The 18,019-nt window shown below is 30.4% G+C and overlaps 2 protein-coding genes across 2 annotated transcripts; one reads left to right on the forward strand and one right to left on the reverse strand.

The window, feature by feature from the left end:
• The first annotated feature begins 6,676 nt into the window (after window positions 1–6,676).
• Window positions 6,677–9,191, forward strand: LOC102600276 (multicystatin-like). Its single transcript, XM_006353930.2, has 5 exons — window positions 6,677–6,835; window positions 7,132–7,324; window positions 7,393–7,527; window positions 7,606–7,798; window positions 8,950–9,191. Exons 2-5 carry the CDS (start codon window positions 7,136–7,138, stop codon window positions 9,066–9,068), a joined length of 636 nt encoding a protein of 211 aa, XP_006353992.1. The 5' UTR covers window positions 6,677–6,835; window positions 7,132–7,135; the 3' UTR covers window positions 9,069–9,191.
• Window positions 9,192–15,182: 5,991 nt separating this feature from the next.
• On the reverse strand, window positions 15,183–17,002 carry LOC102600834 (kinesin-related protein 4-like). The gene is made up of 2 exons (XM_006353932.2): window positions 16,602–17,002; window positions 15,183–16,344 (listed from the first exon to the last, which is right to left on the reverse strand). The coding sequence occupies exons 1-2, from the start codon at window positions 16,867–16,869 to the stop codon at window positions 15,581–15,583; spliced, it is 1,032 nt and encodes a 343-aa protein (XP_006353994.1). The 5' UTR covers window positions 16,870–17,002; the 3' UTR covers window positions 15,183–15,580.
• Window positions 17,003–18,019: the final 1,017 nt, after the last annotated feature.

An 18,019-nucleotide genomic window follows, 5' to 3' on the forward strand; every position in this document is an offset into this window, starting at 1 on the left:
GTTACGACTAGGGGGTGCTCCCGGGTCGTGACACTGGTGGTTCTAATGATCCTGAACTATATGATGTTACACCTTATCAGAGGTTAATTGGGAAGCTGTTATATCTGACGATTACTAGGCCTGATATTTGTTTCAGTGTACAAGTTTTAAGTCAATTCATGCAACATCCTAAAAACTTCACATTTGGGAAGCAGCACTAAGAGTTGTGAGATACATAAAAGAGGTCTCCAGAACTTGGAGTTTTGCTGAAAAAAGGGAACTGAACCCTCAAAACTCACTGGATATTGTGATTCAGATTGGGCTTCATGTCCTAATACAAGGCGATCAGTCATATGGTACATGGTAAGACTTGGAGATTCATTGATTTCTTGGAAGTCGAAAAAACAACATACTGTCAGTCGAAGCTCTGCTGAAGCAGAATATAAGAGTTTGGCAGCTCTAGTTGCCGAGTTAGTTTGGTTAGCTAGCTGGTCTACTCAAGGAGCTACATTGTCCAGTTGCAAGTCCAATACTAGTATTCACAGACAGCAAATCAGCTATCCAAATAGCAGAGAATCCAGTGTTCCATGAGCGTACAAAACACATAGAAATTGACTGTCACTTCATCCGTGAGAAGGTCAAATCAAATTTTATCAGTCCCCAATACATATGCACTGCTATGTAACCTGCTGATATCTTCACCAAGGGGTTAGGTTCTACTCAACATCATTTCCTATTGACCAAACTTGGTGTGTTAGACGTTTTCCACCCTACAGTTTGAGGGGGAGTATTGAGATATAGATCTGCCAAGTTGCTAGGCAGTTAAGTCAAGTTGTTAGGTTGTTAACTTTCTGTTATTAGGTTGTTAACTTTCTGTTATTCATTCTGTTAAAGGCATGTGATTCACGTGTGAGTTAGATATAGAATAATTGATGAGAACTTCCTTTATATAGGTTCAGTTCTATTTTGTAAAAGATCAGTTGATTGAAATGAAAACTTGCCATTGGTAACAATGTGAATTTGTTCTAGAAAGCTCTCAATTCAGTTCGAGTAGTTAGATTACAAAAGTTTTCATTAGTGAAAATAGTTGAAAATCATGTGTGACAAGTCGTGATTTTACTCCCTTGAGCAAGGATGTTTCCACGTAAAATTTTGTGTCTTCATTTACTTCCAGTTATTTACTTTTAACACTCAAACTGTATTAAGGACCTAGTCCTGTGATTATTAGTGGACACATACATTTCATCAAGTTTGAATTATGAAATTTGCACTCCACTTATAGTACATACAAAAAATGAGGAATTCAATACCATGAGAATTTAATTGTCAACATCAATTTATTGCAAAATGGTTGCATAATAAGAGTTCAGTATTATGAAAACATAAAGCTCACTGTAGAATGACGATGAAATTGTAGGTGAGAAAAGGAAAATAAAGTAGATTGTGGAATGCATATTGAAATGAGATTTTGAATTTGATGTACCACCTTGTGAGCATTACTGAGAGCAAATGATGCTCAACACGTAGATATAAAGTGGCACACATACTATTTGTTGGGGGAAACAACACATACATGTAATAGGTCGTCATGATAGTTTAAGCGTGTAACTGACTTTTCGAGACAAGTTCAAGGGTAAATTTATGCCTTTTCCCTTTGTTAGAAGAAGAATGTGTTTGATGTTACATGAAAGACAAATATGTTTATCCGGTGATCTGTCTTAGTGTTTAAGTCATTGTAGTGACATAGTTATCTAGTATGTGTATTGATGGGAAATAGTAGAAACTCGTGAATTTAGTAGAGATGCATAAGTTAATCCCGGCACTACAATTATATATTAAAAGAAACTCTCTAATGCACATTGGAAAAAGTGAATTAATTAGTTTTTCTATAACCTCCATCAATCATTAGGTTCAATCCACTCACAAATTCTAAAAATAGCTGAACTAATGATGAGGACGAATTATAATTTCATGGGTTGATTTTGCCGCCTCTAAATACATTATACTTGATGAAAATTAAAGAAAAAAAAAGCTTAATTATTGATTTCCCTTTAATGCCTTCAGACGTTATATTTGACACCTTTTTATAAGCATGTATTATTTAGTTTTTATAATTATGTAATTATCTAGAATATTAATCATTTTCTTATTTTTTGATTTTTTGGAAGGGACGAACGAAAAATCTTGTTGTTTCTTCAATAATTTGATCAAATATGGGTAGTTCGTGTCTTCACAAATATGCATATTTTATCTAGTCTCTATCCTTCAAACATATTATTTAATAATATTTATATAATTTTAGAATTATATATTCAAGTATACAAGCGAGCTTTGAAATTAGTATAGAAGACAAACTAGTACAGTAAAAATTTGCATTGGTAATTGTATCTTTAGAAAAAATGTCATTTGTATTTTGGAAAGTTATCATTATAACCATTTCAATGTTGGAGTTGTATTCGTATGATATCATGTGTGTTTCCATTCATATTTTTTCAGGTGTGATTGTATTTATATTTTGAAAGTCAATATTTATATTCATATCACTGACAAGGATATGTGTCATTGAAAGTTAGCATTTGTATTTGTATCTTTGAAAAGTTACCATTCGTATTTTGAAAAGTTATCATCAAAGATCATTTTAATATTTTATTTGTATTCATCTGACCCCACGTGTGATTGTATTTGTATTTTTAAAATTAGCAATTGTATTTGTATCAGTGACAAGAATTTGTGTCAATGGAAGGTACAATTTGTATTATTGAAAGTTATCAATAAAATATTTATTCGAATAAATACATATCTGATATGTATTTATATTCATGTCGATAGTGCCTTGACAATCATTTCGTTTTGTATTTTCAGATGCACATTGCTACCTTCAACCTTGTATTCTAGAATATATAAATTTTTTAAAGAGTGATTTTAGCTCAATTATCATATTTATAAAGATCACTAAAAGATTTTGATATTTTAGAGATTTATGCTCAATTACCATATTTGACAAGATCTCATCGAGTGATTTGCTCAAATAAGTTATTTTATATTTGTATTTTTCAATCATATTCACCGAAAAATATAATTGATACATTATATAACAAACTCAAATTGTAGCTACAAAATAAAGAAATTGTAGCTAAGGAGACCTAGTAACAACCAAATGTTAGTTGCATATGAAAATTCTAAGAGCAACTTTCACATATAGCAAACACAAAATTCATATTTGTATGCTATAGCAAAGTTTGCATAATTGCGCTCCATAGCAAACATATATATGTATAATTCGCTATAGATATACAAAAAAATAGTTGTATAATTCGCTATACATATACAAAGAAAGCAGTTGTATACAAAAGATCAATTGTATAATCTGTGTATGTATAAAACGAGAAAGAGAGAAAGGCAAAAAAAACTGAGCAGGAAAATATTTGTATTATATAATTATAAGTGTATAGGACGAAGATATATGTATTTGCATGTGTACATACAATTTCCTCTCGCTTTATACAAACAGAAGTGCAATTTGTACATTTCGTTTCTGTTTGTATAAAGTGAGAGAGGCGAGTGAGCGAGCAAGATCTGGGAGAGTGGCGAGCGAGATCTGGGAAAGGGGAGAGAGGGGAACGAAAATATATATATATATATACAATTTTCTCTCACTTTATACAAACAGAAGTGTAATTTATACGTTTCGTTTCTGTTTGTATAAAGTGAGAGAGGCGAGTGAGCGAGCGAGATCTGGGAGAGGGGAGAGAGGGGAACGAAAATATATGTATATATACAATTTCTTCACTTTATACAAACACAAACACATTTTATACATTTGCGTTTTTGTATAAAGTGAGAGAGGCGAGCGAGACTGCCACCAAGCGAGAGTGGCGAGTGAGATTCCACCAGAGAGAGTGGTAAAAATAGCAATAGTTTGCTATAGGGTACAATTAAATCAAAGTATATTTATAGCATTTAATTTGAATTAATAGTTTGCTATTATATACAATTTTTCCAAATTCTAATATAAGCAATTTGTGAATCTGATTCCACAATTTAGTGTTGGTATTTTTTCTGGAATCCACCTACTTTAGTTCATGGGCCCTAAAAGAGATAAGCCTGTTGGATTCTGGGCTAATCCCATTAACCATGGACCTACTTTTAACAGTTAGCAAAACATATTTACATTCACAAGTCAAATTTTATGTATATTATATGTATACTATATATCAATTGGTTATTTTTTTGCGTGACAGTTAAAAAATTCGTAATTTATTTCCAACCTAAATTACGAGTACGAGGAAGGTATATTTATTGAAACCAACAGCTTAATAAGGAAGAAAAAATGATGCAGTATGAGAAAGAAAGTTATGTTTATGTTAATAAATAATGTTTGGACACCAAATTCCACCTTTTATTCCAGGAAGCTTCATATGGTCTTGACCAAACTAATTAAATTAACTTTAAATATATGAATAAAAATAAAATTGACTTCTTCTGGTCGTTGGAGACATTTTTCAACAATTTGATTTTTCATTTTGTACGTAGAAAAGTCTTGTTGGTAAGTGTTAAAGTCCAATCAAGTATTAATTCATTCATATACAGTTCCAATCACGAATACAAATTACAATGTACATTATATGTTAATAATAAAAATATAGTTATAAATCATAACTGGACAAATTATAGCGAGGAATAATAGTTTTTTACGAAATTCACTTTCAGAAATATATGTGATTATTTACAAGAATAATTTCCTCTCTTATGTAAGGTGACCCGAAAGAATTTTCAAATCCTTCTCTTGAATTATATAATAAAATGAACCAATACTTATTCTTTGTAGATTTGTAAAAATATATAAGATTTGGAAGATCAGTAAATATATAAAGATACAAAATACAATATTTGTCGACAAAGAATGAGTTAATTTTATTTGTAAAATAAATCTTTATTGTAATGGAATTTAGATACTTCATTGTTGAAAACATATTTTATTCAAACATCTTAAGATATTGTCTAATACATTTATTTTACTAAAAAAGGTACAATATCTTATAGATAGAAAGGGGATTCACAGAGATGAAACCTATTGTTTTAACCCAAAAAAAATAAAACAATTGTTGATAAAATATTTTAATTTTCTGAAAAAATTATACTATATCAAAAGCATGAAAAATACCACGAAGTACAAATATATATGTTAAATTGATTGAAGTACAATGAGGCATCAAATGACACATATGTGTGGTAATTAAGATTTTTTGTTCTTTTCTTTATTGAGGTAGTTGAATAGGATCATTTCAATATTCATTATTCTAAAAAACTCACAATTTTTTTTTTCAATTTTAATTAAGGGAAAATTGTACATAATGGCAAACTATTAATTCAAATTAAATGGTATAATCACACTTTGATTTAATTGTGTCCTGTAGCAAACTATTTGCCAGCGCCTCTCTCCCTCAAACTCTCGCTCGCCACTCTCCTCTCTCGCTCACTCCCTCTGTGCTCGCCTCTCTCGCTTTATACAACAGAAGTGTATAAATTGCGTTTCTGTTTGTATAAAGCGAGAGAAAATTGTATATACACATGCAAATACATATATATTCGTCCTATACACTTATAATTATACAATAAAAATATTCCCCTGCCCAGTTTTATGCTTGTATAATGTATAATTTATGTTTGTCAACGATTTATACAAACGAGAGGCTAACAACAATTTATACAAATGGTCTGCCAGCGAAATTATACAATTCTGAAGAGGAGCCAACGAATTATACAATTGCTTCTTTTTGTATATATGTATAGCGAAATAGACAGCTTTCAATTGTATATGTATAGCGAATTATACATATATATGTTTGCTATGGAGCGCAATTATGCAAACTTTGCTATAACATACAAATATGATTTTTTTGTTTGCTATATGTGAAAGTTGCTCTTTAATTAATCACTCAAATATATCATTCAACAAAAATTATATTATTTTCTTAAACTATATATCTATTGAGATAAGATATACGTGCAAACTTTAAAACTAGTATCGAAAACAAACTTGTGTGGGTTGTTGTACCCATGGGGGTAATTTACCATAATCTCAATGATTGAACTTTGTCTTAAGACATTTGTTGTGGTTAAAGTTTCATTTGTTATGAGTTCTACTCTCTGTGCAGTCTTAATTTTTTTGATTGATTTGGTCTAGGCTACATCTTAAATGTTTGATTTTCAATTTATTTTCTTAATGAGGATGCCACTAGGCACTAGCTATTGCTATTCATTTCACATTTTATCTATTTCCAACTTATAGACATGGCATTATCAATATTTCGTGGTATATTTGAAAATTACATTTAAAGTACTATAAATTATAATAATAAATAATTTAATTTTTTTTTATTAACTCTCAAAATTTTATCAATACCATGAAAATTGAGACAAGATGAGTAATATACACCATTTGAAATTACGCAAGAAGTATCATAAACTACAATAATAAACATTTTTAAAACAATTGATTGACTCTCAAAATTTTATCAATGTTGCATAAGTTGAAACAAGAAGAATAAAAAAACTATTATAAAAAAATTGATTAGCTCTGCAAATTCTATATATATATATATCACATAAATTGAAATAAAGAAAATAACATATATTAGAGCCACGTGATCTTATATTGGAAAATCATTGTATTTATCTACCACACCAACCTTATTATAAGTAAGTAAATAAATAAATAAGGTAAAATATGATTGAATCCAAATTTTTGAACGTCTTTGCTAATTCCACTTATTTTGGCAAATCGGAACCCTAACTCCATTTCTCTCCAGGCCGCCACTCCATATTTATCAGTGTACGAGCTCAAAGCCAAACGGTACGTATCAGCTTTTGTTTTGTTTTGTTTAAATTCTCATATTATTACATTGTTGCTGCGATCTTTGAGTTTTTGTGAGCCTGAGTTCTTTGGCTGCGATCTTTGAGTTTTTGTGAGCGTGAGTTCTTTGGCTGTTTAGGGTCATGTTGAGTCTGCTTTAGATTTGAAAAATGAATTATCTAAAGTTTAATAATGTGAGCATGAGTTCTTTGACTGCTTATGGTGATGTTGAGTCTGTTTTAGATTTGAAAAATGAACAATTTAAAGTTTAACCTTTAGAATATCTCGTTAAGCAGAACAATGACGGACAAACATTGTCCGATTGAAGAGGAGAGTAGTGTAAAGGAAGGTGAAGGTGTAGATGATTCACATAACAATGAAAAAGAAAAAGGCTACTATTCTGATGACTATATTGTGACCTATGCTGGCGGTCGCAAAATGAGCCGCAAACATCGGGAAGAGTATATGAGGCAGATAAACGAGAGCGAGGTAAGTTCCTGACATTGTTGCATTGGTTTCTCTACTTTTATTTTGATTTCCCCCCTTTTTGCAATTAGGGTTTTGATATCACTCTGGATTTGGAATTGAATGCTGCTCTTGGAGGTCCAGTTGTTCCACTACGGGGTGACTTTTACAAACCGTTATGTACTGAGCTGTCCCATATGGCCATCCACAAATTCAATAAGGAGAATGTACGTAACCTTAAATCCCTCATTCTTTTTGGTTATTACAACTAATTGTGTACTGATACTTGGTTGTCTTCATTTAAGGCTCTAAATTATGAATTTGTGGAAATTGTGAATATGACCGCACAATTGGGAGGGGGGGTTTGGTATTATATCACATTTAATGCCAAGGATGCTGACGCTGCTATAAAGACCTTTCAAGCATTGGGGTGGCAGGGAGTAAGTGGAGACCTAGAAGTGAGTTTTTGCAGGTTTAAGAAATCATCCAGCCATGAAGGTATACTTTTTAATATGCCTTCTAGCTTGTTACTTGTATTGCTTATTTGTGCAGCTTGCTTATGCTTTAGTTGTTTTTGTTACATTGTTTCATTTATTTTATGAACAAAAGACTAATACAGTACTTTTGGCCCATTCATACCCTTTACTCTTGTGCTATCCTACATTGCTTAATTCCACCATGTGACACACTTTTGGCCCATTCATACCCTTGTTGTTTCAAATTGTCTTGTAATTCTACTTTACATCAATGGAGCTTTAACTTAAAATGGGTGGTCTTCATGTTCCATAAGTTTTCAAGAAAACGGTTCAATTTACTTTTTCAACTTTTGCATATGCCTTTAAGCTATCCCTGGATTGGACCTTCGTTAGGAATCAAGGAAAAAACAGGACTTTTTATAATAGCTGGGGAAACATTAGACAAGTCTACTAACAAAAAATTGCTCAATTTTAGATATTATATGCTTAAAATATTTTATTGATAATAGAGATGAGTGGGTTGTTATAAAGTCAACTTTCAAGTGTTCCAATAAGCAATTGATGAAGGGTTTGCTTGATGTCTTTGACTAGAGTTTGTAGCTGGACCCAAAGGATGGGGAAGGGAGGTAGGACTTGTCGACAATTTGGGTTAATTTTGATACACAAGTGTTCGAGCTCTTGTTGGTTACAAATAACTAGATTTAGACTATTCTAGATGTGGCTTTTGATGAATTTAATTCTTCGAATCTTATCGGAACACACACAACATTTCAAAGTTCTTTTGTCTAGTCCACAATTTTGCAATAACTTAGCTATTTTTTGCTCTAGTGGTTTGAGATTCTTGAAAGTTCAGGTCCATGTGCATACGAGTTTTTAGTCTAGTTGATCATCATTTCTTTAATTGTTACCACTCTTTTAGTTGTCTATGATCTTACCATGAACAATTAGATTCATTTTGGAAAATTCTTTAGGACAAGAGTTTTCTCACATCAAATAATTTTAAAACATAAAAGAATTCTACTCCCTTGTGATTGCAAACTTGTTTTTCAAGAAAGCAAGGTTTGCATCATACAAACAAGTGATGATGAGAAAATTGATGCTTTACATTTGTTTTTGGCCAACCTTACTTTGGTTTTCTGTGTTATAATTATTTGTTTTTTAAATATTTGGCAGGTGATACGAAATCTCCTAATTCTGATGTTGGTACGCAGTGCACTTGCCATCTCTTAAAACCCCTCTATTATTGTTGGTTATTGTTAAAAACCGGTGTTATTTACTTGTGTTATTACTAAGACAAAGGAAAAACATGTTGTGATGTGGTGTTTTAATCTCGTACTTATTATGAGAATGTAATGACGTTATTTGTGTTACTGCTAAACACTGGAAATAGTGTTGTGATGCGTTATATTTGATGATGAATGTCTTATGTTGGAGCGTAACGTACTGTTCAGAAAACCTTTTGTTGATAAAATACTTTTATTTTTCCGAAAAAATTATACAATATCAAAATCATGAAATATACCATGTAGTACAAATATGTTAAATTGATTGAAGTACAAAAAGGCATCAAATGACACGTGTGGTAATTAAGATATTTTGTAGTTAAATAGAAGTATAAATTATAGGAACCACATATTATAAGTACTAAATAACATTCTATCCCTTCTAGTTTTCTATTTATCAAAAATCCCATAAAAATGATGTTTGCGGGATCCATAGCGTTGTGCACGGGATACATTAGGTTTGATACATTCCACATAGCGGGATACATAGCGTTGTGCACGGGATACATGCGGGATACATAGCGTTGTGCACGGGATACATAGGTAAATAAGGGATTTTTGAAATTTTTGAAATAAGTAGGGATAAATGGATATTAAGATAAGTAAAGGAGTGTAGTTAAGTAATTTGTCCTAAATAGAATCATTTCAATATCCATCAATCTAAAAAAACTCACTTTATTTTTTCAATTTTAATTAATCTCTCAAATATATCATTCAATAATATTTATATTATTTTTTAAAATTATATATTTATTGAGATAAGATATACACTACAACAAAAATAATTTTTAGCGATAATAATATAGATATTAATAAAGAATGTTAAAGTCTTTATTGTCATTAGTTAAGTATCATTAGAATCAATGTCGCTAAATGTTTTAGGGACACATACAAAGAGTGCTAATTGATGCTAAAAATACATATTTAGTGGCAATTAAGCTATTACCATTAATTAATTGTCAATAATAATTATTTTTGATGTAGTGATATGTGCAAACTTTAAAACTAATATCAAAAACAAACTTGTGTGGGTCGTTGTACCCATGGGGTAATTTACATAATCTCAATGATTAACTTTGTCTTAAGACATTTGTTGTGGTTAAAGTTTCATTTGTTATGAAGTTCTACTCTCTGTTCAGTCTTAATTTTTTTGATTGATTTGGTGTAGGCTACATCTATTACTTATACTTAAATGTTTGGTTTTCAAGTAATCTATTTAAAAAAGAAATATGACTTTTAAAAAAAATACATGTCAGTAAATTCTATCCACATTTTTCACGTTGCTAAAGAATAGAATTTTATTAACTAATAAGCAATTTATTTTTTAATCACAATTAAAATGTAAATTTACAGTTTTTAAATACTTTCGAAATATGCAGTTTTAAATACTTTTTAATAGTAATAAAAAAACAATAAAACTGCACAATTAAAAGAAATCGAATTTGTCACACGTTGGCTTCTTTTTCAAAAATAATAAGCAACAAATAAATAAAATTTTAAGAGCCTTTAAATTTTAAATCACAAAAAAAAACTGTCAATAATTTTAAAAGACAAAACTGTCAAATTCAAAAGTATTGGAACTTCCACCCGCTTTGTATTCATATAGTAATATTTTTCATTCTTTTCCACAATCTCTGTATCATTTTGCATTTATTGATTTTCTTGAAAAACTTTTAGGGCTTCAATTTACAAAAAGAAATAAAAAAAAAATTATAGATGAAAGAATTTTTTTTAAGTTTTACAAAAATAAGAAGAAGAATTCAGATCATATATTTGTTCTCGGTTTCATATTTGTGTAGTTACAAAATGAATTTGAAATGCATTTTCAATTGATTCATCTTTTTGTTTTCTTTCTGAATTCGTATTATTTTTATCTACATTATAAAATTAGAATTATGATTTTGTAGGGTTGAAGTACTTTTAGGACTTTATCACATATTGAAGAATTCTCCACCAGGTAAAACTCAAAATTTGAGTCTTTATTTTCTTTTCTATTATATATATTTTTATTTTTATTATAAATAAAATCTAAATTATGAGATTTGCTACAAGAATTCTTATGAAAAATGTTTCTCCATTTAAACCCTAAATAATGTCGTCATCAATTTAAGTGCATTGAGAAGGTATAGAGTTCATCGATTAACCTTAAAAGTTTTTATTTAGTACTAAATTAAATAATCTTGTGCTTTTTTTTTATTTAATCATTGTTTCTTCTAAAGATGTGGAAGTTATAAAACGAGAAGAAACATATACATGTTTAATTTTGTCATTATTATATTATTATTAACCCACCATTACAAAAAATTCATTATATTCTCGAATTTTCAGTTTCAGTTAATTAAATTTAAAATAGAAAATAAAATTTAAAAATTATCAATTTACAAAAAGATGCAAAAAAAATAAATAGAAGAAACTGTCAATTGACATAATCAAAAGCTGTCAATTTACAAGATTATTAAAGTTTGTTTCTAAAATTTTAATTTAAATTCTAATAATTTATAGGACAATATTAAAAGAATTTTGAAATGAAAGAAGAATTAATATTGAATATTTCAAAATATCATATTTCATAAAACCTAATAATGCTATTTAATGAAACGTCAATGTAATAATAATTAATTTAAACTAAAACATAAAATATAACTTCGGTTAGTTTAATCAAAATTAAAATATTAAGTAAATATTTAGGTTAAAACATAATGTATATACTTATATTAATTTTTGAAAAATAAAAAGCATAAAATAAAAAGACAAAGAAAGAAAAAGGAAAAAAATATCTAAATAAAACTGCGCACATCCCTTGCCCCATATCCCCACTAACTCATATGCACAATTTTAATATTTATAAAAGGAAAAATTACTTAGATGAGTGTCTTTTAATAAATGATTACTGATTTTAATAATATTTTTTATTTATTATCATTTATAGTAATACTATGTTAAATCTACAATATATATGTATTATAACTGTTTTCAAAAATATATTATGCTAGTTTGGTAAGAAGTTGACACATTGTATTATAAGTGTATTAAAATGTGTGATAAATGTATTATCCATCAATAAAACTTGTATTATATGTGAATAATAAATTGTTCTTTGTAATATGTATTAAAACTGTAGTATAAATGTATTAAAAGTGATCAAGTGAAAAAAAATGTTATTGCTATAAATGATAAATATTTTTTTATCATAGTATATTTATGTTAGTTTCCCTTTATAAAATACGTGTCTTAAAAGATCCTGTATTTTTTAAACTGTATTTCTACAAAAATTGCTAATTTCTTGAACTTAAGTCAAGACTTAATATGTAATCTATGGGAATTAATACTTGAGTCAAGAAATTTTGCTAAGCTCTAGCTTGAAGGTAAAGTACCTCCGCATATATTCTGTTTACTTAGAATCGTCAAGGATATTATTTTGCCCAAGAAAAAGATAAATTATTTTGTCAAAGATATGAACAGAATTGCAATATCTACGACTTTGCTTATTAGTTTTTGAATTTGAAGTCAACTATTAAAGTTTCAATTTTTATGTTTCATTGATCATAAGTACTCATAGTAATTTGTTTGTGTTGTCAAATCCTTGTTCTTTTATTTATTCTTCTTCTCATCCGATAAATTTGATTCTTCTTGAAAGTTAACACTTCGAAGCATACTTTATGCTACTGCTCACATGTTTTTTTTTCACAAAAAATAGGCATCATGTGAAAGGCAAAATAAATTAAAGTTTTAGCGCCCCTTTCTAATTTAGATTGAGTTCCGTCTGTAACTCGGACTTAAAAAACAAGTGTCTTACGAAAATTTTAAGATCTATGGCTGCTATGATACCATGTTGAAAGTGTGATCATCTTATTTAAAAACTTAAGGTATTACTCATTACTTATTAGAGAGCACATTTTTATTAATTAATTATATTCTCAATAATATCGTATAAATAAATAGTGTATAATGTGTATATATGATGTATAACTATATAACACACACACACACATATATATATATACATTATCATACAATATTTATACATTGCAACAATTCATCTTCCTCTCAAGCTAAATTTTTTAAAGATCCCGACCAATTCAAATTTCCTTTAAACAATCCCAAATTTTAGATATGAGCTCCTCTCGATGTTTCAATTCTTTTGATATACAGTTCACTCAAAATTAAACGATTCATGTTTGCGGCAGTTCAAATTTTAAATTTGAGCTTCGATTCACTTCAATGACGAATTTAGATGGACATCCAACTCAAATCTCTTCTAAATAGTCTCAAAACTAAGAAATGAACTCCTTTGAATGTTTTAATTCTTTTTTATATATTATTTACTTGAAACAATTTGTATTTGCGGTAAGTCAAATTTTAAAATTTGAGCTTTCCAGTACTTCCAAGAGAAGCAGCAACAAGCTCAAGATTACTCGAGTGACCAAAGAAGATTTGAGTTGACATAGACGTGAATATTAGTTAATGAACCGAATGGAAATTCTCGATAATTAGCTAATAATTGGGTTATTTTGGGTTAGAACTTTGATTGAATGATAAATTCTGTTTAATTATAAAATAAAAAAAGTTTGGTAAGCAAACTCCACTCAACAACATATAATATAACCATGACATGCTTACTCATACAATAACATCATCTACACATCGCCACATATACCAAATTGTATAAATATACATATATCAACTTTACATCTTTATATGAGCGTAAAGAATTTCATATACCTAAAATCTCTTATCCAACTACTTCTTTTGACAATTCCTAGCCATTTTCAAATATTCTTATATCAATTTTTCAATTTCTTTTTTAAGGCTTCTAGTATTATCCCAAATATTTTGTTTTTGCAATGACATTGACAATACTACCTTCGGGGTGGCCTATTGGTTTGGGCTTGGAACTTCCATGTTGGACGTCGCAAGTTCGAAATCCCTTGCCAGTGAAAGCAAGGAGTTCCTAAACAAGTAGTTCCTCCGGAATCCAATGAACAACGACGATTACTTAGGATCAACTTGCGAATTTGTGGCACCGTAGTAGAATCAGTTTGCCTTTTGGGTCGAGCTCGTCGCCTGATGCTGGTTATGGTTTTGCGAGCTATTGCATAGGAGCGGAGGTTTTACCCTATCCGCACCTAAAGGATAGCGACTGCGAGTTTTCCTTGTCGTAAAAAAAATAAAAATGACATTGACAATACTACCTTCGGGGTGGCCTATTGGTTTGGGCTTGGAACTTCCATGTTGGACGTCGCAAGTTCGAAATCCCTTGCCAGTGAAAGCAAGGAGTTCCTAAACAAGTAGTTCCTCCGGAATCCAATGAACAACGACGATTACTTAGGATCAACTTGCGAATTTGTGGCACCGTAGTAGAATCAGTTTGCCTTTTGGGTCGAGCTCGTCGCCTGATGCTGGTTATGGTTTTGCGAGCTATTGCATAGGAGCGGAGGTTTTACCCTATCCGCACCTAAAGGATAGCGACTGCGAGTTTTCCTTGTCGTAAAAAAAATAAAAATGACATTGACAATACTACAGGGAAGAACAAATTTTTCTAATTTCAAATAGTATCGAGGCAAAATTGTCCATGAATCAACCAATAGTGAAAGGGTTAACAATAGGGTGGATCTTTAGCTTGGAAAGAAGGTGAAGTTTTGTACACTTAATTGAGATTTGAATCTAATTCATTTAGATTTAACATATTAATTACATTAATTTTTTTCAAAAAATTGGTAAATATTGTTTAATTCAACTTAAGCATTTGTTTTAGTGTAAGAAAAATGAAATCACGGAAAATGCATTTGACATTCTAAAATAATCCCTCTTTCTCAATGCCATAAATAGAGACAAATTAAAAAAAATACTCCCTTAGCCTCATTTTAATTATCGTTTTAGCTTTTTACTCCCTAAAAAAAATAAGAAATATAAAATATAGTTTACTAAGTTATTTTTGACAATTTTTTTCTCTTAAATAGGGTGCATACTAATTCAATGTTGAGAGTATAGTTAGAAATAATTGTTAACTTTAGTCTTACCGTTTTTAAAGTACTAACAATTATTTTGGTACAATTTTTTCTTGAGCTAAAACATAATTAAAATGAAACTGCCAAAAGAGTATTAAGGGAACACTTATAGTCCTTCACTAAAATACATACATTGGTTGATGAAACAACAAAGCACAAATAATAGAAAATTGAAAGAAAAATTCTTTAGCAAAGTATACACAACGGTTCCACACTCCCAAGAATCAAATAACAAAAGCTCGATTCTTTCGAGTTGAGAATACCAACACAAACTCAAAGATAATTACCAAATCCAAACACCAGAAAAATATATATAATCTTATACGAAGAAAATTATGTAAGTAGAAAAAACAACGAGCTTGTATAGTTGATCTTGTAGGTTGATCCGCTCTATTGCTCTTTCCTTGTGCCTATTTTGCTTTAGGAGTTGATTCACATGTACAACCTTTGTAACTTCGTGTTATTTGGAAGGCTGCAATTTCTTAACTGATGAGTAACGCGTTATATATATAATTATCTTTTCCAGCTTCGACTTTTCGATAATTGATCTCTAACACCACCCACAACCCATGTCTCCTTTGCTATATCTGCTGAAAATTTGTGAAAATCATTTCCATATCTCATCACTACGAAGTTTTCGTTTTTCTTCTTGTTTTCCATTTCTTCCATTGTCGATTTCGCTTTCTTTTCTTCTTCATTGTCCTCCTCCTCATCCTCGTCCTCTTCTTCTTTTTGTACTTGTTGTGTTTCTTGAAGCCAGCTTTTCGGGGGAGCAGAACGACAACGCATGAGTAAAAGTGCATTAGGTGGTGGCACACAAATAGGAACATTATCATCATCATCATTATTATTATCGCGCTCTGTTTTAGTGAGCTCTGTTTTCTGATTTTCATCTTGTAAAACCATGAACCATTTGGAGAATACAGTTTTTGAAGATTCTTCTTCATCATCATCGTCTTCGCGATCATTTAAATCTCTACCTATTTGATTCATTCCTCTTCGTTCTAATTCATCTCCATCATCCTCCTCCTCCTCCTCGTCATCAGAAGTAATGTCATGAGTTGTTGTTGGAAATGAACCGAAGCATCGAAACTCAAACCTTATGTTACGAAGACATGTTAAGAATTGCATTACATCTTTCTTAATTCCAATTGCTTCCATCCAATTAGCACCTTTCTTCTTTTGAGCCTTTCTGTTGTGTAGCTTCTCTATTTCTTCCATCACTGATTGCCAATTCTTGCATGAACTCCCCTGTTTTGGCCTTACCTTGATTTGCCCTGTATACAGAAACAGAGTAAAAATTCAATCTTTTTTCTTCAAAACATAAAATTTGTACTCTATGTTGTTCAGCCTCTTCAAAAATATTATCGCAGCCATGAATTTGTAATTAGCGCAACTTTCGAAGAGTTCAAACAACATATAATACAATAGTTGTTATCTCAGAAAGTTACATTTCTTCTTGATTTAATTTTCATATAACACAGAAACTGACTTTCCGAGATAATAACTACTAGTAGAGTGGATATAATAATACCTGCACAAGTGACTTTTGGTGAAGTGGGCTCTGAGATTATCTCTGAATTCTTGGATTTAGCCCAAAGAAGAGGACTAGATTGGGCTGGAGCTCCACCAATTCTGGTGCTAATTTTCTTGAGATCATGATTGTGGTGGCGTTTGCTTGAATCTGAATGTCTTGCTGGGCTACATACTGGTTTTGGCATAAGGGTTAAATGTGCTCTAGATGGAAAACATACTAAAAGATCTGCTGAAGGAGGTCCTTTTCCTCTTCTAGCACCTTTCATTCTCTTCTTTCTTTCTATTCTTCTTGAAAATGTTGTTTAAGTTATTTGAGGTCTTGCGGTTTGAAGAAGTGTTGGGATGATGATCTTTGGGGACCTTTTTTTTCCCTTTCTGAATCTTGTGCTTAGAAGAATGAGTTTTTAAAAGAAGACAAGGAAGGGGGAGGAAAAAGCATTTTCTTTTACGCCTATTAAATTTATGTGATATAGTTTGACTTAACACGTACTATAAAAAAAAAACTTTTGAAAGTTAAGGGTGAAATGACTATTCCAAAGTTAAATTGCTATTAAAGGTGACTAAAAAGAAAGGTGAGTCATATAAATTAGAAAAGACGGAGTATTACTTCTTTTTTCCCACTTGGTGTCTGATTAAATTTGAATTCACGCCAGAAGATCCTATATTGAAGGTAAAATGTTTTCTAACAAAAGCAACTATGTACATAAAGGACTTGAACCCGAGATATCTTGGTTAAGGGGAGTATTACTTTTTGTTGATGTGCTTCTCTCTTTTTACAATCTGTTTGATGGTGCATTTTTCTCTCTCTCTGTCAAATGGGGTCACAAGTGTGACCTTCCTTTCTTTCTTAGCTAGTTTCTACTTTTTCTCCAACCCCTTGCCTAACAACTAATTATTATTATTATAGATAAAGAAAGACCAAAATATAATTGAAGAAGAAAAAAAAGAAAAGTATAGTTCAAAGAGGGATAATAAAGAAAGGAAAAGTTTAGATGCCCACGAGCTTTGTTTCATGATCCAATCATTCCATCAACTTGTGAGACCACGCCAGCCAGCTTAGGCAAGGGTCATGCCATAGAGGTATTTGGCCACAAATCCATCCAACCAAAAATATGCATATTCCAAAGTCCCTTTGCTTAGAACAATTCTATTTTTGGAAAACAAAAATACTCCGTTCGTTTCAATTTATATACCTTACTTTCTTTTTAATCTGTTTCAAAAAGAATATATTTCTATTTAGTATTTGATATGTCATATACATCTTCTTTTTGTTTTTCAAGATTATAAAAATTAATAATTATATTTGTATTTTTTTCGTGATCAGTCAAACTAAGACGCGAAATGAAATAGAGAAAGAAACAAGATGGGAACCAACAAGAAAATAAGAGCAATAAAGTGATGTATGAAAAGGCATGT

This window comes from Solanum tuberosum, unplaced genomic scaffold, assembly GCF_000226075.1.
Source record: "Solanum tuberosum cultivar DM 1-3 516 R44 unplaced genomic scaffold, SolTub_3.0 scf00164, whole genome shotgun sequence".
NCBI classification, from domain to species: Eukaryota; Viridiplantae; Streptophyta; class Magnoliopsida; order Solanales; family Solanaceae; genus Solanum; species Solanum tuberosum.

Bases quoted from the DNA above. Each gene is read 5' to 3' on its own strand.
- LOC102600276 (XM_006353930.2), top strand. From the start codon at position 7,136: ATGACGGACAAACATTGTCCGATTGAAGAGGAGAGTAGTGTAAAGGAA. The intron at 7,325-7,392 runs GTAAGTTCCTGA...TTTTGCAATTAG, and splicing joins GGCAGATAAACGAGAGCGAG to GGTTTTGATATCACTCTGGA. The intron at 7,799-8,949 runs GTATACTTTTTA...AATATTTGGCAG, and splicing joins GAAATCATCCAGCCATGAAG to GTGATACGAAATCTCCTAAT.
- LOC102600834 (XM_006353932.2), bottom strand. From the start codon at position 16,869: ATGAAAGGTGCTAGAAGAGGAAAAGGACCTCCTTCAGCAGATCTTTTA. The intron at 16,345-16,601 runs GTATTATTATAT...TTCTGTATACAG, and splicing joins ACCAAAAGTCACTTGTGCAG to GGCAAATCAAGGTAAGGCCA.